The following is a 26,624-nucleotide window of genomic DNA, read 5'->3' as shown; positions in this document are numbered from 1 at the left end:
GTCAAAGACTGACAGTGGCATTTAAGAACCACGATCCAGCCCAGACTTTAGTTGTGGCACCCATCAGCCCCCCGCGGCACAATCGCAGGGAGCTGATGGAATGCTATGACAGTGGGGATCCAGCCAAACACCCCAATGCTTGTGACTGGGCGTCATAGGAGAATGTCATCTTCACTATATACAGCAAGAATAAAGGCCATTTTTTTAACCATCTACACATACTTGTAAAAAAAAAACAAAAAAAAAAAAACCATAAGCGTGTGAAGAAAACATTACCAGACAAGCGTAACATACACAAATTATTTTATTAGAAAAACATGGCAATGACAAAGAAAGAAGACACTTTAAATAAGTAAAACACTATTCTAATGAATGCGAGTACATGGAGAAGGCAGTTACAGAAATCTCTGACATCTCCCAAGTGCATTTACACTGGAGAGATATTGGGATCAAATCTGGTAGCCGCTATTGCTAGGAATAAAACAGATCACTGAATCAGAACCTAAAAAGGCCGGCCGAGCCAAGAATGGCCGCCACGAGAGTATAGGACATGTGTACCCGTGGTGGGTGCAACCAGAAAATTCTTCAACTTTATCTAAATAGCTTCTAAGGTGACTTATGCTGAAAGCGGGGTGGTCTAAGAGAAGAGAAAAATAAATACTTTGCCAATATGGCCCACCATATTTGTTCTCAGAAGCCTGCTCAGCATAGGTTGCTTAGGACGATTACACACAGCAGCAGCTAGGAAAAGACCAGAGACCCTAAAGTATCACTGGAGGGGGTAGGTGGGGGTATTTTATTTTCCCAATGGATATGTATCAGTAATGTATGTTCCCCATGTGTAGGACAATACTTACCGGCTGCAGTCTTCTGCTGTTCTGCTTCGGTCCTACTCTGCAGCACATGACTGGAGATGTGAGCTGCCGGATCACGCCAGTGTCTGCTGTGCGGACCGGAAGACCCTTCCCAAGGTCGGTCTAAAAGACTCACAACGAGGCTTTCATACACGTCCATTAGTAGAGATAATGACAAATGACTTCTGACTAGTGAGGACTGCGATCACATGCCGGCGGAGAGCGGCCCCAGAACCAGTAGAAGACGGCGACCAGCAATTATTTGACTATACACAGGGAACAAACATTACTGTTACCACTCCGATGCTGAAATAGAAAAAAAATTAAACCGGGGATGTACTTTTAGGGTAGAGATGCCTATATCCCAGCTGGACTAGCAGTGCCAATATAGGGTGTGGCCAAGAAGCTGGGAGGTGGACGTTCATGTTTGTAGAAGAAAAGAGAGACAACCTAAAAGTATCATGTCCATCTTTTGGGACAATTTACTTTTCTTACTTAATTGCATGTATGTGGGGCTAAATATCCTATTTGCAGTTCAGTTTGATAAAACAAAAAAATATATATATCATTTGCCTTCTATAGCCTCTGAATTGCATAGCCTGTTGCACAATGAGTCAACTGAGAATCATGTCAGTGAGTTCATTGATGGTCAGACAGTTTATAACTGCTTTGTTTTTTTCTGAGCTTTTAGTTGATTTATGACTAGAGAAGTTTAATGTGAAGGGAAATAGCCTGTAAAAGCCAAATAGTACAACATTTTTAATGAAACCCAATCGCAAACATAATTTTGAACCTGAAATATATGCATTTATGTGTTAAAAAATGTGCCCAAAAGGTGGACAACCCCTTGAACAATTTATATCTGTGTGCTCGAGTATATGTCTTTATCGAGTACAGCGAGTGCTGATTTTAAACTAGGAAGAAAAATGACAGGACAAAACTTAAGACATCATAGGAAAACAAGTGTAATTTGAGGGAAACCATCAGTAGTGTTATTCAGATATGATCTTTTGCTTCATAGAAAAGGGAGTGATTTTCCTTTTCCACACTGCTTTTTCCAGGGTAAGACATAGAAATATGCAGCCAGTGCCCAGGATCGAGCATTCAGAGATAATTAATCCTATACTGAACATACTTTACATTTATGCTCGATCCTGGGCAGTCACTAACCTACATGCCCATCATTAGCTGCCTGTCTGGGATGGAGAAATACTTAAAAAATAAGCTTCTTTCCAGGCAAACGGGGCTTTGTACCCCCAAGAGACCATGTTGGAAGTCTTTTCTCTGCGCCGCCACTATGCAAAAGAGGCTTTGGATGTCACATAGCTGCCTGTACAACAAAGGCACCCAATCATCTCCTAATATCAGCTCGGGACTTCTGGTGGGACACAAGAACGCCAGCAATACCGAGGGTTCCCTATGATGCCGTTGTATCCTTTACTACATCTTAAACCCTATGCAGAGGTAAACCTCTATCGTATAAGTTCCCATAAGCCACTGGAAAAGTATTAGTACTTTCCATCTTCCATGAGTACTTGAATATGGAGAAGAGCAGTGATCTGCGATTATACTACAAGGCCAGAAGTGTGGTCAATGAGCCCACTACCTCCTCTAGGTCTCACGTTTCCTTCACCGACTAGGAGAACAAACAAAACATCAGTAATTAAAATGATGTGAAGGGGAAAAATGAAATACAAATATACACAAAAAAAATAGACTATACAGGGGAGTGCACCAGGGTGAAAAACCATGGCCAGTAGCCATAAGAATAACCTCGGTCCCAAGTAATTCTCCTCTCCTTTTTCTTCCTCCATTATGAAAGACCAGAAAAAAAGCACAGAATTCACAAAAATAAAAAAAAAGTTTTACTGGTATAAATTTAGGCCTAATTAAATTCTTTAGTTTTGTTTTTGCATGAGAGAAAAAAAAAAAAACGGATAGTTTTTCACCAGAGTGCTGGATCAGATTTTCAGCCATTTTTGATCGCGGTGTTTTTTTTGTTTTTTTTTTTACACCATCAGTTTAGCAATCGAATAAAGTACTGTAGATGATTTATTTGGTAGAATAGATTTAGACTGCAATACTATAGGGAGAAATATATATCCATAAGATCTGTAAAATATGGAACAATCTGCAGATACCCTGAAAAGAACGTGATAAATATATATTCAGTATGACATAGAATTTAGGAACTATTATCTACAATTAAATCAGCTCAGTAATCAATAGCCCAACCATATGGGAATCATTATTGCTTGCTGAGCAGAAATCTAATAAGAGCAACATCACTTCTATTACAGAAAACTAAAGTGAGCAATACTAATTATATGGTCCTAAAATACCAAAAAGGTCAGGTTTTTTGTTGTTTTTTTTCTTTTTATTAAAGTGCCTCAGTTTTTAGCCTGCACTCTAATCCACATGATTATGTACAGTCTGAAATGTAAATGTAGCCTGAAATGTATTCTTCTGATTGGAAGAGTTTAACACATTAAAAGGGGGCTGACACCATCAGCCCAGTGGTCTCCTTCATGAACTATAGCAGGATGCAAGTATGCTCAAAGTAAGACCATCCCCAGTCCTCGCTCTAGATCCATATAGTGAAAAAATAGCAACAGCCTCAACCAAGACCCATGTGTTTGTTGGGGATGAAACGTTGCCGTCTCCCTGTACTTGTGATGAAGTAATAAAGAATCAGATATTTATCGATTCTGGATGCTTTTGCTACTTTTTTTCACTATATGAACATTAAAAAGGACCTATCATATGTACATGTTGTAATATGTAAGGAAAGATGGAAAACGTGATTAAGGGAATGTTCACATGTAGCGTATTTTATGCAGCGTATTAGGTGTGTAAAATAAGCAGCGCTTTACAAAACCAGCACAATCAATGAGATTTCTGAAATCTGTGCGTATTTTGAAACCAGCCGTAACCCATTCTGATCATCATATTATATCTACCCACAAAAAGGGGATGGAACATGAAATATAATGTAATTACTAGTCTCCTCCAATCAGTATTTGTTTTTATACTGTTTTGCTAGATGTTTCAACACTTCTTGTGCACTAAAGGGGTAAAAAAAAAAAAAGACCTAGGAGCTGGAGGAAAAAATTGAGGAATTTCCTTGTTGAGTTTTCTGCAAACATACTAACACAATATTAAAAGGGCAAGAATACAAAACAATTCCAAAAACAAGTTCCATATGTCCTTATACCTCGGCATTATTGGCTTGGTAATGACTTAAGTAGAGGATGCTCCTTGCTTAATTCTGGCCATTGTGGGGAAGGTTTCTGCTGCTGCAAGCAACCTCTCACCCAGAAATACTGGAGGATAAGACACTGCAATATCCAAAAAATATTGTTGCACTTGTACCTGTAAGACATTTTACCATCCTATAAATTTGAATGATAGAAAAAAAAAGTGGAGTATTGGAGAATGCCACCTTAAATGATGATAATTTGTGTAAGTGAAATAAAAGGAGAATATTTAGGGAACATTCTTTGCAGATGTAGGAGACTTAGCAGATTTTAGACTATTATAAAACTAGCACGATTAAAATGACTGACAGAAAGATCCTATCCCGCCATGGCCTGAACACTAAAGTGAAGAAGTACACGTGTACGTTTTCGGTTTGACCACCTTTCGATTTCTCACGTTGGGACAATACACTAACCAAACAAATACCCACCTAAAAACAAACAAAAATAATCAGTCGCATTACAGAATTTCACAGTTTTGTAAAACGGAGCAGGTTACATATATTCTCAGTCTACATTTGTTACCAAGGAACACGGCTGACACAATAAGGACTACAATGAGCTACATTCGACATCACGAGATCCAGTATGCAACCACTGAAGACATCGGTACGTACACCCATGGCGTCTACATTTACAGGCCTGTATGTACAAACTTTCATGTGAGGTCTATTGTAGGATTTGTGGGACCGTACTTGTTAAACGATAAAATGGGGGTTTAGGGTGGCTTTTGAGGTATTCCATTTAGTATCACAATGCATACCATTCTGTAGGCTGGTGAATCCATCATACACAGCTGGAAGTCTTCCAGCCTCTAGGTATCATAGTAGACAGCTTGTAATAGCTCAGTAGTGTGGGCTGAAGCATAGTTAAAGGTAATGGTGGCGCAGGTAAGTGGAGACTAAGGCACCTCCTCCGTGTCTGGGAGAGCTGTGGCATTGCTTTGCTTCCCTACGTACAACAGGACCGGAGAAGTAACGGGCGATGCCCAGGAGGAGCGGAGAAGAAACGGACGAGGCCCAGGAGGAGCGGAGAAGTAACGGGCGAGGCCCAGGAAGAGCGGAGAAGTATCGGGCGAGGCCCAGGAGGAGCGGAGAAGTAACGGGCGAGGCCCAGGAGGAGCTGAGAAGTAACGGGCAAGGCCCAGGAGGAGCTGAGAAGTAACGGGCGAGGCCCAGGAGGAGCTGAGAAGTAACGGGCAAGGCCCAGGAGGAGCTGAGAAGTAACGGGCGAGGCCCAGGAGGAGCTGATGTACACAAGGGGAGAGTTGTACATAAGGTGCTTTCTTCTGGACAGAATCGAGTCAATTGCATCAACGGGGAGAAAAGCCTGTTGCCAAACTGCAACCCACTGTCGGTGTCATGTCCCAGATCTATAGAACAGAAAACCAAATATTACATTTCTGTATTTCAGACAGAAGAATACAATAAATGTAGTTAATGACCAATGTAGAATATATTTATAGATTATGAAATGCTTGTTTTACATCATAGAAGTTGTGCACAAGTGTCTTAGGCCTTGTTCAGATGATCACATTTTTGAATCGTGCACTAAAAGGACAGTATACAGACCAAATGTAAGTGAATGCACTAGTCTTCTGTTTATCAGACAATACTCAAGCAAAGAACATAATAGGTGCATACTCGTATGGCAGTGATTACATAGTAAATGGTATTAGGCCTTTTATTGTGATATATATACAGTGGTGAAAATAACTATTCACTGACGATTTTGCAAGTTTTCCCACCTACAAAGAATGGAGAGGTCTGTAATTTTTATCGTGGGTACACTTCAACTGTGAGAGACAGACTCTAAAAATAAAAAAAAACAGAAGATCACATTGTATGAATTTTACATATTTCATGCAATAAATGCAAATTAAAGTATTTGATCCAATAGAAAAACAGAAGTCAATATTTGGTACAGAAATCTTTGTTTGCAATTGCAGAGGTCAGACATTTCCTGTAGTTCTTGACCAAGTTTGCACACACTGAAGCATGGATTTTGGCCCACTCCTCCATACAGATCTTCTCCAGATCTTTCAGGTTTCGGGGCTGTCGCTGGGCAACATTGAGTTTCAGCTCCCCCCAAAGATTTTCTATTGGGTTCAGGTCTGGAGACTGGCTAGGCCACTCTAGGACCTTGAAGTGCCTCTTATAGAGCCACTCCTTGGTTGCCCTGGCTGTGTGTTTCTGGTCATTGTCATGCTGGAAGACCCAGTCTTGACCCATCTTCAATGGTTTTACTGAGGGAAGGAGGTTTTAGGCCAAAATCTCACAATACATGACCCCATCCATCCTCCCTTCAATACGGTGCAGTGATCCTGTCCCCTTTGCAGAAAAAGCACCTCAACGTATGATGTTTCTCCCACCATGCTTCACGGTTGGGACGGTGCTCTTGGGGTTGTACAAATTCTCCTTCTTCCTATAAACACGGCGAGTGGAGTTGCTACCAAATATTTTGGTCTCCTCTGACCACATGTTCTTCTCCCATGCCTCCTCTGGATCCTCCAGATGGTCATTGGCAAACTTCAAATGGACCTGGACATTTGCTGGCGTGAGCAGGGGGACCTTGCGTGCCCTGCAGGCTTTTAATCCATGACAGCTTAGTGTTACTAACGGTAATGTTTGAGACTGTGGTCCCAGCTCTGTTCAGGTCATTGACCAGGTCCTCCCATGTAGTTTTGGGTGGATTCCTGACCTTTCTCAGAATCATCCTTCGCTCATGAGGTGAGATCTTGCATGGAGCCCCAGACCGAGAAAGATTGAGAGTCATCTTGTGTTTCTTCCATTTTCTAATAATTGTGCCAACAGTTGTTGCCTTCTCACCAAGCTGCTTGTCTATTGTCCTGTAGCCCATCCCAGCCTTGTGCAGGTCTACAATTTTGTCCCTGGTGTCCTTAGACAGCTTTTTGGTCTTGGCCATGGTGGAGTATGATTGATTGAGTGTGTGGACAGGTGTCTTTTATACAGGTAAAAGAGTTCAAATAGGTGCAATTAATACAGGTAATGAGCGCAGAGTAGGAGGGCTTCCTAAAGAAAAAATAACAGGTCTGTGAGAGCCAGAATTCTTGCTAGTTGGTAGGTGATCAAATACTTATTTCGTGCAGTGTACCTATGATAGAAATTACAGATCTCTCCATTCTTTGTAGGTGGGCAAACGGGTATATATATATAATTTTTTTTTATTTTTATTTATTTATTTATATTTGTGGATGTAAAAAAACAGATGTCATATGAATGTCTAACAATAACCGTGCACCATCTTTGTATGAAAACTTGCATATTTTCAGATCTGTTACGGTTTGGTGAAGCTTATTAATAGTTTGCCTTAAAAAGTTTCCTGCTGCTTGAACCATGGGTGGCCTTAAATACGTACAGGGTCCCTCATTACAGAGAGCGATTTGCCCTGAAACAATGCAGCATTTTAGATAAAGAATAGAATTAAAAAATGAGCCAGGCACAGGGAGAAGTGCCCACTTCTCCCCACCCCGCTTGAATAACAGGTCTCTACCTATACGCAAATATGGAGAGTCCCATTTATCAAGCCAAGTAGATATGGAAAAGCAGCCCAATGCACACTTCTCCCTTTGCTGAATCATTTTTGAAAACAATATTTTCTACAAAGCGTTTCAGAGTAAAACGTAGTTCTTACAATAAAGGACCCAGTTGGGATTTAAAGGGGTTTCCTACTACTCTGACAACCACTTCTGAATCCCCATGTGTTCCCCCAGTAAAATAATAACACTTATACTCCCCTCCGAGGCTGGCGCTGTTCCAGCAATGGCTCTCCCGAGACTCGCATGAGCCTGATCAGTTCTGGCTTCACTCTCCCCTCTTTCGGACAAATCAAGACATCCGGGGGAAGAGACAGCAGTCGCAGTTCTCACTTCCTTCAGTTGCCAAATATGTCCGTAGGACAGGAGAGTGAAGCCAGCACTGAGTGGCCAAAGGGATCGTGAGCCCCAGGTGAGAGTCCGTGTCGATACCACTGGAACAGTGCCGGCACTGGAGGGGAATATAGGGGTTATTATTTTACTGGGGGCTGCTAGCACCTCTATGACTGAGAGTGAGCTAGTCGGGAGGAATAAATTTAATTTCCTCCCGCCAGCGGGGCTCTCATTGCGGGCACTGCACGATGTTATAACACTATTAACCTGCAGATTAACAGCGTCATCTTACATGTCAGGTTCCCTTTAAAGAGATTTCCTGGAACTGTAAAATATCTGCACATGGACACAAAAAGTAAAATACAGTATACTTACCAAATCAACTTCAGCCCCCTGCCAACAGTGCCGTCCACCCCCTCTACTCCTTTTGTTCCCCTGACATGATGTACAGTCATAATGGACAGTGTGCACAGAGGAACATCATCAGGAGCGAAGGGGGATGCACAACACTGACCTAGCTGAAATTTCAATTCCCCTTTTAACTAGAGAAATCCTTTGCTAATTGCTGGTTCCTTTACTCTCCAAATGGCTTTCTCAAGTTACTATATCGCTAATTCATTCATATGTGGTCAGTCAACGTAAATCTAAATCTTCTACAGCATCTTTTGAACAAAATTAAAAGACAAAACAAACCACATACCTTGACTAGTCGATCAGTGCCACACGTAACCATAAGGCCTCGGGAGATATCCATTGTCATAAAGCAGATGTTGTGTTTACCCTCATGGAATGTGGCCAATGATGTTCGGCTAAACAGAAGTATTGGAGGCAAAAAGGTTATTAGTGTCAATTTGTCTGACAACCATTATCCACTGCCAGTCTACACGCCAAGATGCCACTCTGTACATGTGGTAGTTCTGCCGATACAGGTCAGTTCTTTTCCCTTAAAACACATCTATACCAGCCAACGTAACCTAATAGGGTCTGATCCACAAAGACTGGCGATGTTCACACCAGTCGTAATGAATGCAGAGCTGGAGTGATGCGCCAAATTCATCAAGACATGTGCATGTCACTTATAGGGAATCTGTCACCAGTTCTTTTGCTACTTCATCTGAGAATAGCATTATGTAGGGGCAGAGACCCTGATTCCAGTGATGTGTCACTTACTAGGCTGCTTGCTGCAGTTTGAAAATAATTTTTTTTAAAAAAAAATCAGTGTTCTCTGCTTGCTGGGCTCTGAATAACCCGCTCTCCCTACCACTGATTGGCAGCGTTCTGTGTACACAGTGCATAGGCAGAAAGCTGCCAGTGGTGGGGGCAGGGTGTGGATTACATGGCAGTAGGACAAGTAGTCCTCTAGTGATCATCTCCTGCTGATAAAACACCAATTTCATAAAAACTAAAGCATGCAGTCCAGTAAGTTATACATGGCTGGAATCAGGATCTCTGCCTCTACACCATACAGCTCTCAGATTACGTAGAAAAAGTATTCTGACAGATTCCCTTTAATGATTTAAGTGCATCTTACAATTGGCGGGCACCGACTCAAGAAATGTTCCTACAGTCAGGAACTGGAGTACATTACCAGCATAATTTTTGATAAATTTGTTTGGCAGGCGTCACCGCGCCTTTTCCCACCCACATTTGCAGATCTTGCTGAGACTGGCATAAAAACATCAAAAGAGAATTTTTGGTCAACTTCGAGTTATGCAAAAAGTTTGTGACATTTCAAATGTGTTTTACGCTAAAATTCAGCTCTAAACACCTCGATGCTCATAGACTTTAGAAACAGAACTAATATTACGCAGCCATTATTGCTGTAGATTTCAGACTGGATTTTTCTCTGAAGATGATTACACGCACAATTACACTGAAGTGTTGAACTGTCATTCTGTTAAGCCCTGTTCACACTGCGCTGCCGCAATGCTTCACCGGGGTTCTGCCCAAATACTCCTAAAAACAGGATTGAGACGAACCGCCACCAGGGCAAGAGGCTGCAATGACACAAACGGAGTTCAAATTAACTACTTTTGTAGGTTTTTTTTTTTACCCTGAACGCATTTTTTCAGACTGCCACAGATGCGGACTAAGCTTCTGCGCTCGTCTGAAGAGGCAAACAATTTATAAAAAAAAAAAAAAATACGAAAACACTTTCATTTGAACTCCCTTTGTGTCTTTGCTGCTTACTGCCCTGTCGGAGGTTTCGTCTCAATCCCGGGATTCAGGTGAAACCACTGAACACATTGCAGAAAAGCAGTGTGAACAGAGCCCAGTTATTAGAATAATTCAATAGAGGAAGCCATCATGTCCAATGCTTGTCTGAATAATGATCATGACATAGTTGCTTCCAACCAACCCCAACTGATTTTTAAAGGGTTTGCCCGTTACTAGTTATTCAGGTGGGTGCCGGTCCCCAACAACTACAACATCCAACCACAGTGAAGATGCTAAACCAGACCTGGGTCATCTATAACGACCCAAGTAAGGCTGTGTGCCCACGATGCGTTTTTTAAGTGTTTCCGCAGCGGCAAAAACGCTGCAGAAACGCTTAAAAAACGCATGGTAGAAGGCCTGCCATGTTCCCCAATGATAATCCGCATGTGCTGTGCACATGCTGGGGAAATTTCCGCTGCGGATTATCATTGCGGGAAAAAACGCCGCACTACCAATTATTTTGCGGAAGTGCTGCATTTTCGCCGCCATTGACTTGCATTGGAACGCATGGATTCCGCATCACTGCATCTGTAGATCCGCATTCCATGCGGTTCAATGTGCGGATGGTTCCCGGGTGTGGAGGACAGGAGACTCTCCTCCGGACCCGGGTACCATAGAACCTGTAAAAAAAAAAAGAATAAAATAAAAAATAAATATTATAATTTACCTTCTGATGGCCCCCGGTCTCCTTGTCTTCCCTTGCCGGCAGCTCGCGGTGGACTGAAGGACCTGGCTGGCGTCATTGTCATGTGACGGCAGGTCCTTCAGTGTAGTGTACCGGAAAGCCAGGATGGAACGAAGCAAGACTCCGGGGGCCATCAGAGGGTAAGTATAGATTTATTTTTTTATTTTTAAACATTCTTTAAAGGTCACACTATATAAATCCATGCTGTCTGCATGGATTTATATAGTGTGACCAAGTTGTCAAGCACTTTCCAAGTGATGCTAAAATCGCTTGGAAAGCTCTTGTCAACCCACATGCTGAAATGCATGTGAAGAACGCTTCACATCCGCTTGTCCCTGGCAGGAAAACGCATGTACAATCCGCATGTACAATCCGCATGTGTTTTTTTCTGCCAGGGAGATGCAGAAACGCTCAGGAAAAAATCCAGGGCATTTCTGCATCGTGGGCACATAGCCTAAGGATCACTAACATCACTGTCTGAAGTGGGTATGACTAAGGCTGACAAGACCCGCTGACACAGCACACGTTTGCCAGTCATCTGGCGAGGGGGCATGTTGCGCTATGTGGACACGCCAGCAGCATGCTGCGGATAGCTTTTGTGCGCCAGCCAAACATTTTTATACCGGAAAACCTCTTTCGTTTAGATTTGAGGGTTGACCACAATATTATTAAGAACATAAATACGGGACTGAACAACACCAATGCAGCCTTTCCGAATACTCACTCCTCGTCTTTTATGCTCTCATAGCAGAAGTCACACACCCGCACCTGGAACTCGAAACCCATAATGGGGTAGCTGGACCTCTTGGAGCTGCATTTCCCACAGACTGCCTGTCCACATTTCCTGCAGTGATGCTACAGAGACAAAAGAGCAACACAAAGCTCCTCAATATATCAAGAAGTAGGACGCAGACACTGCGTAATAGTACTGACACGGGGCAGAGGGAGGACATCCTTCTCTCCATCCTATTACCTGGCGTAACCCCATAGTCCTCGTGTCCCACATCTGTTTTATGTTCCAAAAGAAGGGCTGGGCACACTTCTGGCAGGAGTCGCTTTCCAACCATTGAGGAGCCTTGAATACAGAAAATAGGGAGAAATTAATTCCAATTTGTAAGCAAAACACCAGGGAGCTTGTAAGCCTCTGTTCACATCTGAGCTGTGGTTCCACCATGCAGTGTCAGATGCATCACACAAAGGATGAAAGGACCTTACTGACTTATAATGAAATGTGAGGATTGGCAATGAAGACTCCTGAAGGAGTCACCAACAAATGGCATCTTAGCTTCCTATGAAGCGACACAGGAGAACGTCAATTACATTATATACTACAATACTGCAGTTAAATATAAGTGATCTAATGATCGCAAGTTCCAAGTTCCTTAAAAAGATTTAAAAAATAAAGCAAATATATTAAAAAAAATTACATAAAAAAGTATAAATTGCTTTCTTTTCTTTGTTTAAAAAAACAAAAACACTATACTTGGTATTGTCACTTTCATAGAAGTCCAATCTAGAGGGAACCTGTTCACCAGGTCAAGAGTGGCATCAACAGAGAAACAAAAGTTATGGGTCTCAGAAAATTTTCTTTTGGTGTTTAGATTTTTTTTTTTTTAACTACAAAAAAAAAACCAACCCGATAAATTTGGTATTGCTCTAATAGTACTGACCTGGAGAAGTACATTGCCAGGTCACTTTCACTGTGCAATGAACACTGTCAAAACAACCCACCCAAGCCCCAGAAAAAAAATATGATGGTAGAATTGCATTTCTTTTTTCTCTTCATTATTTCACCTCACTTGGATTATTTTTCCCTTTTTTCAGTACATTGTATGGCAAAATAGATGGCGTCTTTAAAAATTACAACTCGTCTCGCATAAATCAAGCTCTGATACAGCTATGTCAACAGAAAAAAAAAGTAGGATTCTTAAAAGAAGGGAAGGGGAAAAAAAGAAAGAGGAAACTTGGAAAAAAAAAATCTGAAAAAAATTGGCAGGTCTTGAAAGGATTAGTGGTGAAGCGATTCTGCCAGGATATGGCCTCATGTATGCTGCCTGAACAGAGCCACAAGATATCGGTATATCTTGTGCCATAAGGAGCCTCGGACAGTGGCATTATATTCTTTCATAGAAGCAACTCTGCTGTATCATCACAGGCTGTGGTCCTCTACACTGACAATATTGAAAAGACAGATAAATGTACAAGACTGAAGACCAAGACTGAATTGTTCTGTTACCTCTTCTCTTTCGACATCCATATTCCAAACACAGATTCCTCCATCGACTGAACAGGAGACAAGCTGCCGAGTGAGCTGCAGATAGCACAGGCCTTGTACCTTATCGCTGTAATACAGAGAAGAGACATGGCTTACCATCACTTCCATCTAATCCAGAGTCTCTCCCATATCAAGTGTGCAGAAAAAAAAATCATTTTCCAATACTACATAATGACAAGTGACATTTCATCTGTGAATCACAGATAGTGATGGTGACGGACAATGACGTCTGGTGGCTACCTGCTCTTTAAGTCATCCGGCCTAACATTACCAGCACTTCAGTATTGAGTCGGTGGACGTCATTCAACATCTTCAAAGTAGCCACTGAACTAAATTAAAGTGAGGACTTGGCTTAGGCCCAGAAATCGCTGCTCCAATATCTGACAGAGAACAATGTCACGCACTTTCCTGGAGCGGCACTACGCCAGCCATGCTCGCTTAGCAAAAGCAGTGTGAAATTCTTACTGGTGTCCTTGTAGGATGAGTGTTCGTCCTTGTCTCCCTCCAATATCCCACAAGATGATGCTGTGATCAGATGAACCTGAAAACAGAAAGCGCTGGACAGGATCCCAGTAAAGACACGAGATGCTGCCTAAAATGAGAAAAAAAAAGTAATAAATCTGGTTCATAGTGAATGAGTGAAGAGAACAGTCTGATAGGGGGGTTTTACGACTGCTCCTATGGGGGAATTTATCAAAGCAATTAGTTCATTTTCCTTGGTTGCATTTTTTTTGTGCAACCCTTTCAATTTTTATGCAGCCCCAGCTCCTTAGTAAAAAGTAGTTGGATCTTTATAGTAATGGGCATGGCAAGATAGACTTTCTGGGGCAGCCGCATTGCACAAAAATAACAAAGATGTGCCACATTTATTAGGAGGTTCATAAGTTACCGCACCTTACTCCAGTGGGATTATGGGCAAGACGGGCATAAGAAGCATTACTCTAATGGATTTCCCCCATAGAGACATCGAGGGGAACGTGACAAAGAACCAATGAGGTGGTACTGGAAATGTATGACCTGACAGTCTTACCTATTAAAAGGTCAGGAGTAAAACTTTTTGTGGATAATCTATAAAGTCACAAACCCTTTTTTCTCCATAGAAAGTACCATAGACAAACAGCTGCCAACAGCCCAGGTCTCCACTGATTCAATTCTGTACTTGCCTCCTCTAATAGCTCCCTTAGCAGGAGATTACATATAACACCCACGCAATATTGTACATCTAATAAGCAAAACACCCGTATAACATGTAGTCCTGTGGAGCATCCAATGCGGGGTTTGTAGATATGAAAGAAAGAAAAAAAATCTAAGTAAATTTCACGAGTATTCAGCTCTAGTCCCGGGACTGCTACCATGAGACCTTCCTTCATAAATCCTCCTGTTTAGGCTGCTGCCATTGCTGACAGGCTACTTGCTTGTAGCGCCACCTGCCAGTTCCAAGAAGTATTGTACTGAAGTCTTAGTGATCATTAGGCAGGAGTTTTATTCCAGCCTCGGGGACAGAAGCTCCATTTCACATTTGTTGAAGACAAAGGTTACTTTTTTCATACAGTGTAATCTAACACAAAAATATCTGCCCGCACTTTACTGGATGATCACTTTGAAAATCTGCAATCAATATATGCAATGGTTGAAATTTGCAGCAAAATCCACACTGAAGTCTTCACCTCCCCCAAAAAAACAAAAAGAGGAAAGGCTTGGATACTATATTTTCTACAGAGTAGACTCATAGGGATTCAGAAGGGGTTGTCTGAGTAGTGCACGACTTTAAGTCTGTTTCACTCCAGTAAAACAATAACACCTATACTCTACTCCAGTTCCGTTCCAGCAGTGTCATCACTGGCTCTCCAGGAGCCACGTGACATTGTTATGGTACACGAGCCCTGCAGCCAATCAGCGCTGGCATCACTCTCCCCGCCTTCGGACAAATCAAGACATCCGGAGCAAGTGAGAAAGCAGCCGCAGCTCTCTACTCCAGATGTCAAATACATCCGAAGGAGAGGAGAGTGATCCCGGCGCTGATTGGCCACTGTGATTGCATGGCATAATGTCACGCAAGCTCTGGAACAGCCAGTGCCAACACAGCTAGAATGGCACCGGCAAGTGTTATTTTACTGGTGGAAACACAGGGATTCTGAAGGAGCTGTCTGAGTAATGGACGACCTCTTTAAAGAGTAACAAACCTTTGCATGCAATTAAAGCAGGACTGTGGAGTTGGTAAGCCAAACTTCTGACTCCTCAATTTCCATGACTCTGACTCCCTCATACATGGCTCATGTTTAAGTGATAAATTTACTGTAGCACAGATTCATCTCAGCTAAAAGTCTAGACCCTTAGATCAGGAATAGGACATTTCATAACTTACCCAAATTCTTATGAAAAAAATATTCCCCACAAAGCGCATTGAACTACTGTACCCAATTTATTATATATTTTAGGAGTTGGGAGTCGGTCCATTTTATACCGACTCCAATTTCGACTCCGACTATACAGCCCTGAATTAAAGGTGTCAAATATGAAAAATTATTTTCCGATATCTCGTGGTCCAGGTCCTGACACCCCCCGCCGCTCACTCATCAGACCTGTAAGAGTGCGCAGCTCATGAGACCGAAGCGCTCAGCGTGCTCCTGTCGCCTGAGCACTGCACTTCTCGAAGGTCTATCGAGTGATCGGTGGGAGTCTAAGGGCCTGAACACCACCGATCTGTACTCAATTAAAGTGGCTGCAGGATATGAAAAAAAAATATTCAGAGTTTAGTTAGTATGACTGTGCTATGCAAGAAATGAAATGTGAAACAAAATCTAATCAGAAATCTGCCGCTATAGTTACATGTATGGCTACACTGACCATAGTTTTCATTTTTTACTTGGATTGAGTGAATTTTTCTCCAAAATCCACTAGAAATACTCAAATGGCAAAATGCTCCTATGGTGCACACGGTGCAGTTTTATCCACATGTTTTTTTTGAGCATTTACCGATAACAAAAGGAAGTTTATGTCATTATTTAGTCATTTATAGTGTGGAGTGTGGAGCAGAATATTACAGCAAAACCTAATTTAGTAAAATAGAGATTTGCATCTGAAGTTACCTTCATGACCTTTGAGGGTCGAGATGACAGAGCAGGTGTCCAGTTTCAACAGCGTAATCTGGCCAGAGAAGTCTCCCACAAAAGCATATTTTGTTTCATCATCATACCTGTACAGGGGTCGTTAGGGATCATGTGGCTTCATACAAAGGAAACACATATAAAATAACCCCCTCAAAAAAACGTATGTATTTATTTGTATGTTGTGCTTTCCCTCGAGCTTAGGCTTTATTTCACTTACCATCACTGAAGGTGTAACCCTGGGAATAGCTATAGGTGATCTTGGATCTGGATATTAACATCTTTAAATTTTTTTGCCACTATTCGATGTTTTGACAGCTTTTTATTGTTTTTGGGATTTTTTTATTTTTTTTTAATGGGGAAAGAAGGGGTGATTTGATTTCTTACTTGTAAAAACTTTTTTTTTCCCTCTATACTTTGTTAGTCCCTTTGGGGGACTTGAATCTGCGATCATCCGATCACTTATACCATTGGCTGCAATACTATGCACCTGCGCTTCAGAGGAAGATCAAGATGGAAGTGACGAGGGGCTTCAGCAGGCACTTGCCTGTCATAGTAACTCATCAGCATCCTGCAATCACGTAAAGGGACGCTGATGGGAGCCAGCGCACACTGGCTGGGACGTCATTTAAGTGCTGCAAAAAAAAAAAAGGATTGACAGTGGCATTTAAATGTTTACAAGCCAGAACTCAGCTATGGGCATGGTTGTTATACATAGGTGCCGGCTATCTAATATAGGCGGTCTCTAATATGTGGACAGAGCTCAGCTCCTGAGCCCTCTCTATACACAGCAACCTAGCGCAGGATGTAAGCTACGCCCATAAGACAAAAAAAGTTAAAAATAACAATGCTACCATACACTGCCATGCGAGGGTGTAAGCCTATTGGACATGTTCACATGCTCAGAATTAGGTCAGTATTTAAAAAATAAATAAGTAAATAAAAAAATAATTGGTTTGTGTTGATTTGTGAGATTCATGGCGTTTTTACTTTTTTGCCGATGTAGTTGTGTGAAGGCTTGTTGTGCTGAGCCGTATGTCTCATATTGCTGACGTCTGCAAAGCGCTGTGTAATTAATGGCGCAATATCAGCGAGTAAAATAAAATATCATTCTATGATACATACGAAGTTTTAATCATTTTTCGTTGCATTTTCTTGCGGGGAGATGAGGTGATCAAAAATCAGCAATTCTGGCACATGGATTGTTTCCTCTTTATTACATTACCTTATGGGCAAATTTTATATTTACAGACAGATCAGACTTTTACAGTTGCGGCAATAGTTCATTGTTTTGTTTTTTAAAAAGAAGGGTGTCAATTTAAGCTTTAAACTTTTTTTTTCCCTTATTCATTTTCTATGGGTGTGGTTGGGCTTTACAATTGTGCAAAGATGGCAGCAACAGGGGGCTCTAGTAGGCCCCCAGCAAACCATCAACTTATCATCGGATCACAAGTGAGGGGCCAATGGGCTCTGGAACGGTCATGGCACACCATCTTGCCATCTGCATGCTGCGCTCAGAGATTGACATTGGCTAAAGAGAGGCGATCGCAAGATATGGCTGGGTAAAACAGCACCTGCCCTGTATGGAGCGGGCTCAGCACCCTAGCATACACCCGTAACGGAAGTGTGATGAATGGAGGCAAATATGTATGGTAATGCCCATTCATAATAAAGTGAAAAATATCCATCTTAAGCATTTATGGTGTCTACTGCATATGCCACAAATGCCGATAGGTGTGGGATCCAACATACCGTAATCTCCAGTAACTCAGAGAGTGCGGTGGCCGTGCTTGAATGGAGGATTACAGAAAGAGGTGAACAAGCAGCTCCCTGAGGCTGTTCTCCTCGGCTCATTATAGAAGAGACTGGAGTGATACAAGGGCAGTAGGGAACTGCTGACAAAAAAATTTCACTTCAGCAACGAAAGTCAATTTGCAGAAAACGTCTACCCTGGCAGTCTGAGAATAGAGCTCAAGAGCCAGCATTGATACTTCCGGGCTTGTATAGCTCGCGGAAAGGAGCCCCGACTGTAAAATGAATTACAAGACAAAGAAAAAATTAACTCAAAACGCAAGATAAACACGGCCATAAATAACTCAGAAAGTATTTACAACCCATACTGATCCTTCATAAAAAGATACGACGGCTTGCAAACAAAACATGATGTAAAAGGTATTCCAGCCCAGTATGTGTTTTATTTTCCATTAATTCTTACTTGATGAAAAGCTGCCAAAACACTTTATAAAACCGCTAACTGCTGATTTTAATATTTCAGTGAATTCATGCAATGTACGTTTATTTATAGGTTTTAACCCGAATAATAAAGACCAGCTTTTTATGGCAAGAAAATAAATAGGAAATTGAGAAAAACCCGCTCACCGTCTTGAGGACTGAGTTGCAGGCTGCGGTAAACTAGGCAGCATCTTGCTTGCTGCTCTTAGCCGCCATATTCAATGCAGGAAAAAACTCAGTAAGATCCTATGATACTCGCTTCAGCACTAAAATCGGCAGCCTAGCAGCAGGAGCAGGACGCTGCCTAGTTTAGTGTGTAGCCTATACCACAAACCATGACTGGTCCGTGCTGCAGGTGAATAGCAAAATTGTGTAATAAAGCGATTTAAAAATACTATTAGGCTGTGTGCCCACGATGCGTTTTTTAAGCGTTCCGGCAGCGGCAAAAACGCTGCAGAAACGCTTAAAAAACGCATAGTAGAAGGCCTGCCATGATCCCCAATGATAATCTGCATGTGCTGTGCACATGCTGCGGAAATTTCCGCTGCGGATTATCATCGCGGAAAAAAATGCAGCACTACCAATTATTTTGCGGAAGTGCTGCGTTTTTGCCGCCATTGACACACATGGATTACGCATCACTGCATCTGTAGATGCGCATTCCACGCGTTTCAATGTGCTGATGGTACCTGGGTGTGGAGGACAGGAGACTCTCCTCCAGACGCGGGTACCGTAGTACCTGTAAAAAAAAGAATAAAATAAAAAATAAATGTTATATTTACCTTCTGATGGCCCCCGCTGCGCTCGTCCTCCCTTGCTGGCAGATCGCGGTGGACTGAAGGACCTGCGCTGACGTCATAGCCATGTGACGGCAGGTCCTTCAGTGTACCGTGAGCTGCCGGCAGACAGCGAAGCAAGACTGCGGGGGCCATCAGAAGGTAAGTATAGATTTATTTTTTTATTTTTAACCATTCTTTAAGGTCACACTAAATAAATCCATGCAGTTTGCATGGATTTATATAGTGTGACCAAGTTGACAAGCACTTTCCAAGTGATGCTAAAATCGATTGGAAAGCGCTTGTCAACCCGCATGCAGAAATGCGTGTGAAGAACGCTTCACATCCGCATGTCCCTGGCAGGAAAACGCATGTACAATCCGCATGTACAATCCGCATGTACAATCCGCATGTGTTTTTTCTGCCAGGGAGATGCAGAAATGCTCAGGAAAAATCCGAAGCATTTCTGCATCGTGGGCACATAGCCTTATACTGCAGTGTCCAGCATTATGGTAGGTTTTCTTTTGAGAGTGGAGGTACGCTTTAAAGTTAGGTCAGCTCTATAATGTCACAATCTATATATTCCATGCTTAATCTAACAACCCGTACAAAGGATACTGGAGGCAGGAGGCCCAGGAAGTGAATGCATGTCGTCCCACCAGCGACCCACTCTGCGTGCACATCCAGGTGAGGAATTTATCCTGCCCGGTGCTAATCACCCACTCAGGGTCAGGAGAGAAAATGACCTCGGTCACACGGCTTTGATGAGCTGTAATGGTTAATCACAGGTACAATAACTAGCTGAACTTCGTGAGAGACGGTGAAGTTAGTTATAACTGACCTATTAAAAGGCAATACAAGACACCAGTACATAGGACATTCAACTAAACTACAGAAGAAAACCAGTAGTACCACCTGCTCCCTCCATCCTAACCTACACAATATCAATGGGATCTCATGCTTTAGAATGAATACCTTTCACTAGGATTATGTAGGGAAGCAGAGGAATCTACATACCAGGGTACGTCTTCACAAAGCTCATTTTGTTAAAGTCGTCGGAGACCAAAAACTCCTGGACAATAAGAAATGTAAAGAAAGATGTTAGACACAATGTCATACTACATAAGAAACCAATACAGAAAAACGTAGAATAGTCTTCATCCTTGTCAAAATATAGGAGCAATCGAATTCGGCTTTTATGACTTATAAGAGACCGAGACTGGAACACAATGTACAGACCTCCTGCTGGTCTCCTGGCCCAAACTCAACAGCCTCATAAGATATATACACACGAGGCTGCTGAGATCGGGTCAGGACAGGAGACCTGCGATCAGTCCGTGCAGCACAGTTCACACCAGGCCAGTGAAACCGGCCTTACAGATACTTACAACAATCGCTCCGCTATCTTGCCCCACAAAAATCATTCTACTCTCATGGTGGTATCTCAGAGCTGAGCAAGGTGCTGAAATAAAAAATAATGAGAATGTTAGATAGAAGTAAGCCACAAACAAAATAAAAAAAAAATTATGTATAGACATAATAGTCCCCTTAATGGACTTGAAACTGCGATTGCTCATCGCTTGTACTATACATAGCAATGTATCAGCTCCAATATGTATAGGTAAAATCATGATCTCCTATGAATGTCAGCTAAAAGCACACCCCTATCGACAGAGATTTGACAGCAGAATTTAACAGGTTAACGGCAAAGGTCAAATAATGTTATGTAATTTGAATATTCTGTAACAGACATTTCCTGATTCTATAACTGTCATCTCCCCCGGAAACAGATGGGAGATTCCGCAGACAGCGTATATGGCCTTCATTCATTGTCAGGTAGCAACACTAATACACTGGGTTTCCAGGATCTCACAGTATACACAGGAAAGCCTGGCTTATTTACACAGCACTGACACAAATACATTGTGTTTCCACACCGCCTCCTGCTCAGCCATCAGTGAATGTTGCACTTCAAAAGTGAAAATTTAAAGGGATATGTCAATACTGATAAAACGTACCCAGATGCCAGACCAGGCTCCACTATCTTTATATACACAAAGTGACATTGGGGAGGGCAAAAAGTAATGTAGCTCTTACATGACATGGTGTGATAGATGCTGGGCCAATACTGCCCGCTGTCTCTCTTCAGCCATATTCGTAGTGTCCTGTGGATACAAATGAAGCTTTTATACATCAATGTTATAGTACAAAACTAAAAGATAGTTCAGGAAAGTATTACGTTCCAATAGTGTTTCCACAGTTACAATAGAGAAAACGTTTCAACTGTTATATATTAAAGGGAACGGTCACTAGATTCATGCTGCCCGAACCATGGGAGAGACCTGTCAATCACCTGGAGAGGGGCGGGGAGAAATCAGAAAGGGGCTGCCCTTACTTCATCAGCCAGACTTCTAAACAGGTTATTTTTTTTTTCTTTTTTAAGACACCTCCTTTAACTCTTCGGTGTCATAACCAGCTTTTGCCTTTATGGCAGACTATTTTTTTTTTCATTTTTCTATTGCCACGTTCCTGGAGCCATAACTTTTTTTTGTGACCAAATTAATATGAGGGCTTGTTTTTTTTTTTTTTTTTTATGGATCAGTTGTATTTTTCAGTTGCATCATTCTGGGGTTAAACTTTTATTAACTCTTCCTATGAAAGAATATAAACAAAACAGCAGTTCTGCCAGTGATTTTTTGTGTTTTGTTACACTATTCACCACGCTGCATAAATAAAGTGTTAAAGAAGCACTCCTCCTCCTCCCATCAAAGTTTTTATCCTCTTAATATATTACAGTCACCATATAATATAGCACTGTGCACTTACAATTGCTTTTTGCCTCTCTACCCAGCTAATTCTTCTCTGCTCTTTGTAGAAACAGGAAGTCTCTTGTCCCTGCATTTATCATTCCCCTCTTCAACTCCTGACCCAGCTGCTCCCTCTTCCTCCTGCCATTGACTTTTGCAGTGATTCATGACTCATAGGCTGTGTGCCCACTATGCGTTTTTTAAGCGTTTACGCAGCGGCAATTCCGCTGCAGAAACACTTAAAAAACGCTTGGTAGAAGGTCTGCCATGTTCCCCAATGATAATCCGCATGTGCTGTGCACATGCTGCGGAAATTTCCGCTGCGGATTATCATTGCAGAAAAAAACGCAGCACTACCAATTATTTTGCGGAATAAAGGCGTTTTCGCCGCCATTGACTTGCATTGGAACGCATGACATCCACATCACTGCATCTGCACATGCGGATATCATGAGGTTCAATGTGCGGATGGTACCCGGGTTTGGAGAAGAGGAGACTCTCCTCCAGACCCGCGTACCATAGAACCTGTAAAAAAAAGAATAAAAAAATATATATATACATTATACTTACCTTCTGATGGCCACTGATGTCCTTAGCGATCCGTCCTGGCTTGCCGGCAGCTCGCGATAGTCTAAAAGGACCTGCGGTGATGTCATTTAGTCATGTGACGGGTCACGCGTCCGCCGACGTCAGCAGGCCATCAGAAGATAAGTATAATATTTATTTTTTTACCATTCTTTTACGGTCACACTATATAAATCCATGCCGCTTGCATGGATTTATATAGTGTGACCAAGTTGACAAGCACTTTCCAAGTGATGCTAAAATCGCTTGGAAAGCGCGTGTCAACCTGCATGCGGAAATGCAAGTGAAGAACGTTTCACATCCGCATGTCCCTGGCAGGAGAAGCGCATGTACAATCCCGCATGTACAATCCGCATGCGTTTTTTCTGCCAGGGAGATGCAGAAACGCTCAGGCAAAAAGCGTCCTGAGCATTTCTGCATCGTGGGCACATAGCCTTACTGGAAAAATTCAGCTCCTGTTTCTACATAGAGCTTAGAAAAATTCAGCTAGTCAAGTCTTAATCACATGATGTCACAGACCTAATGGAAAAGAGAAGAATTAGCTGGGTAGAACGGCAAAATGAGCAATTGTAAGTACACAGTGCTGTATAATATGATGATTTAATATATTAAGAGGATAACAATTTTGATGGGAGGAGTGCTTCTTTAACTTCATTATATCGGTGAGTATGAATATGGTAATACCAAATTTATATAGCTTTATTTTTTTTTTTTATTACTTTTGTACAATTAATACACTCTCTGAAAAATAAAAATATTTGTTTTGGGGGGTCGCCATATTCTGAAAGCCATAAGCTTCCAATTTTCCATCAGTGGAGCTGTGTGATAGCTTAATTTTTGCGGAACAAGCTGTAGTTTTCATTGATGGCATTTTGTGGTACATTTGACTTTTTGATCACTTTTTATTAACGCTTTGGGAGGCAAAAAAATCCAGCAATATTTTTTTTATTTCCAAACACCAATCACAGCTTGACATATCTTTATTATGCAGTATTTCCAAATTTATTTGTGTTGCTACTTTTGGACAAGAAATTACTTTTTTTTTTTTATTTTGGTCACCTTATTCTGACACTTATAACTTTTTATTTTTCCATAGATAGGGCGGTATGAGGCTTGTTTTTTGCGAGATCACTTTTTGGCATGAACAAAAAATATTAAATCTGTTTGGCTTTTCAATTTCATTTATTTTCTCCCCAGAGTTCACTGTGCAGTATAATTGACAAGTTATTGTTATTTTGCTGGTTGATAAGATTATGGTGATACCCAATTTATAACTTTTTTTTTACTACTTTTTCTACAAGTAAAATCCCTTTTATTTATTTTAGTCAGTGTGGGGGAGGGTGAAAGCTGACAGCACTGAGAGGAAATGCTGAAGTGTCTGTAATGATACATAACTCAGCCCTTCTGTATCTCTACACTGTAGGTGCAGAGATCAGTGAAAAGGGCGTGTACATTTCTCCCCTGCATGACCATGCCTGCTTATGATTGGTAAACCTCATGCAGGGGAAGAAGTACACGCCCCCAGAGACAAATCACTTGTAAAGCCCAGTTGAACTATGCCAAATTATAACTTAAACTATACAAGCTAATACCTCCACAGCATAGAGAAGAAATGTAAAAATAAAAACTACATTTTACTCAGCTAAGCAGCCACTATTCCATAATGTTGCCATACTCAAACTGTGAAAGCTCCTCTTAACAAAAACTGCAATTATGAGGAGAAAAAAAAGCAACAAATACAACTTGGCAGCTACGATGAGGCTCTGTCTGCACTGGACACATGTGAATGTTGTGAATATGCAATATCTACACACAAGATGCATTTTTATTTTAATGGGATAGCTACTAATTTTTTATTCATGGACTATCCTTAGGATAGGCCATCTACGGTATATCTGATAGGTGGGGATGCGACACCCGTCATCCCGCTATTACCGGCACACTGCAACTCTGCCAAAACTTTAGTGACTGTAACGGAGTACTGCAGATCCACCCCCTATTCAAATGAAATCAATGAACAGCCGCTATAGAAATGATGGAGCCGCTATGGTCTGACTACATCCGAGAGTTTCCGGAAAGCTTGGTAACAGCTGATCGGCGGTGGTGCCGGGTGTCACACCCCTACCGATCATATATTGGATAGGCCATCAATAAAAACGTAGTGGTCAACCCCTTTAATTCAACTGAAAAGTCATGTCTTGTGTGAGCTAACAGTAAATAATATTTATTTGTAGGACAACTCCTTTAAATGTCACGCCTTTCACGACTCCTCTTACACTTCTCCCTTTTTCTAGAAACCTTTTCACTCTGCCAATGAAAGTGCAAAAAGTGTGAAAAGTAAAATTATTTTTCCCAAATTTGTGGCAGAATTGTGGAGCATTTTAGTAAGTACGCCACTGTGGTTCTTATATGAGAACAGAAGCAGGACCCTTCATACGCCTAAGGGAAAGCAGGCCAAGTATAAAGATCACATGAACAGGGTGAAGGGTTAAGTGTGACTCCTCACTTCACATGTTATGTATTATACAAGAATTCCTTGTTCTCCAGGGAAGTAGCACAACACCCTCTTTATTCTCAGGCATCTACAGCTCATCAATAGGGTTTAACAGGAGCATAAAAACACTGAGAAGACATTGTGACACGTCTGCGGTGGTAAAAATGCCCAAAATAGGAGAGCTGAGAAGTAGTTGTGCATCAGAGACATGCGGAGCTCCTGCAGATCCACAATTCCTTTATGCAGTAATGAATGGGATTTACTAAGTACTGTCCATGGCGGCTGCGTTATTCTGCACCACAGAATATTCTCCTATCCGTGCAGCGTTTACATGGATTGAGTGACAGACGGCCTTTTATTTGCCATAGTTTGTCATTTACTTACCTGGTGTAAATGTCGCTGTTCTCCTGAATCTGGCTGTTATTGCTTTATTCGTACACCGCTCTATTCCGGAGATATTATTATTGTAGCACCATTTATTCTAAGGCGTTTTACATGTGAAAAGGGGTATACATAATAAAAAATAAAATATATGGTCTCCTCTTCCTTGTATGTAAATCTAGTCTTTTTAGTCAAGTGGGCGTGGTACTCAGCTCTTCTCTGTGGGAGTCTTCTTGAGGAGGGAGGGGGCCATATCTCATTAATGAGGAAAAGTTACATCAGATTCAGCTGAACGTCGACATTTACACCATGTAAGAACATCACTTATTTAGGACAAGTCACGGATCCCGTTTGAGCTCTGTGCACACTGAGCCCTACATTTGGTATATCCACTGGAAAATGCTCCAGAGTATACAGCACAACAAATGTATCTACAGGATTCGCTCTACAGATGCCATAAGTAGTTTGCATAGATATATTTTTTCCCTATTATATTAGAAAGCCCAGTAGTCTGCCTTTCCCTACAGAGTGTACTGTACAGTATATAATCCTACCTCCGATGAAAGGCTACAACGTAGTGTGCATGGTGCCGAATACCACAGGGAAACGGATGTGACGTGTTTGGCATGATTATGGCTGCAGTACAGACTTCACCAATTCTCCAGACCGGCACACTGCACACTTACTACATAAGCCCCAATCTGTGGTTACACAGAGGCCATAAAAAAACTAAAAAAGGTGAAAATAAAAGACCCTGTTTCCTGAAGGACGACCCCATTGTTGTCATCTAGAGAGATTTTCTTAAGCCATCTGGAATAAAGAATCAGCCGGACATATAAGTATCGAACCTCGGCCACCGGCCACTATAAGGGCTCGTTCATACGAGTGTATTTTCGGTCCGAGTGCGATCTGTGACAAAAACAGACAGCACTCGGACCAATGTTATTCAATGGGGCCGTGCAGATGAGCAATTTTTTTAACTGACCGAATCGGAGAGTGAAAAAAAAAAATTAAAATAAATTGCAGTGTGCACTAGCTTCTTCTGTAAATCAGATTAGACTATTC

The 26,624-nt window shown here is 41.7% G+C and overlaps 1 protein-coding gene across 1 annotated transcript in view; it reads right to left on the bottom strand.

The window, feature by feature from the left end:
• Positions 1–286: 286 nt before the first annotated feature.
• WDFY1 (WD repeat and FYVE domain containing 1) overlaps positions 287–26,624 on the bottom strand; it is a 31,597-nt gene continuing 5,259 nt past the window's right edge. The window contains exons 2-12 of the mRNA XM_073674595.1: positions 21,390–21,457; positions 20,681–20,754; positions 20,310–20,364; positions 19,911–20,061; positions 16,267–16,373; positions 13,643–13,769; positions 13,139–13,244; positions 11,876–11,977; positions 11,627–11,757; positions 8,701–8,809; positions 287–5,483 (exon numbers count right to left, since the gene is read on the bottom strand). Coding sequence (XP_073530696.1) covers positions 5,424–5,483; positions 8,701–8,809; positions 11,627–11,757; positions 11,876–11,977; positions 13,139–13,244; positions 13,643–13,769; positions 16,267–16,373; positions 19,911–20,061; positions 20,310–20,364; positions 20,681–20,754; positions 21,390–21,457 — 1,090 coding nt within the window. The 3' untranslated portion in view covers positions 287–5,423. The remainder of the gene's footprint in view (positions 5,484–8,700; positions 8,810–11,626; positions 11,758–11,875; positions 11,978–13,138; positions 13,245–13,642; positions 13,770–16,266; positions 16,374–19,910; positions 20,062–20,309; positions 20,365–20,680; positions 20,755–21,389; positions 21,458–26,624) is intronic.

Source organism: Phyllobates terribilis, unplaced genomic scaffold, assembly GCF_046119375.1.
Source record: "Phyllobates terribilis strain yellow unplaced genomic scaffold, ASM4611937v1 Scaffold_3__8_contigs__length_932513732, whole genome shotgun sequence".
Lineage (NCBI taxonomy): Eukaryota > Metazoa > Chordata > Amphibia > Anura > Dendrobatidae > Phyllobates > Phyllobates terribilis.
Note: the sequence above shows the minus strand (reverse complement) of the source record. Positions and strands in the feature narration are given on the sequence as shown.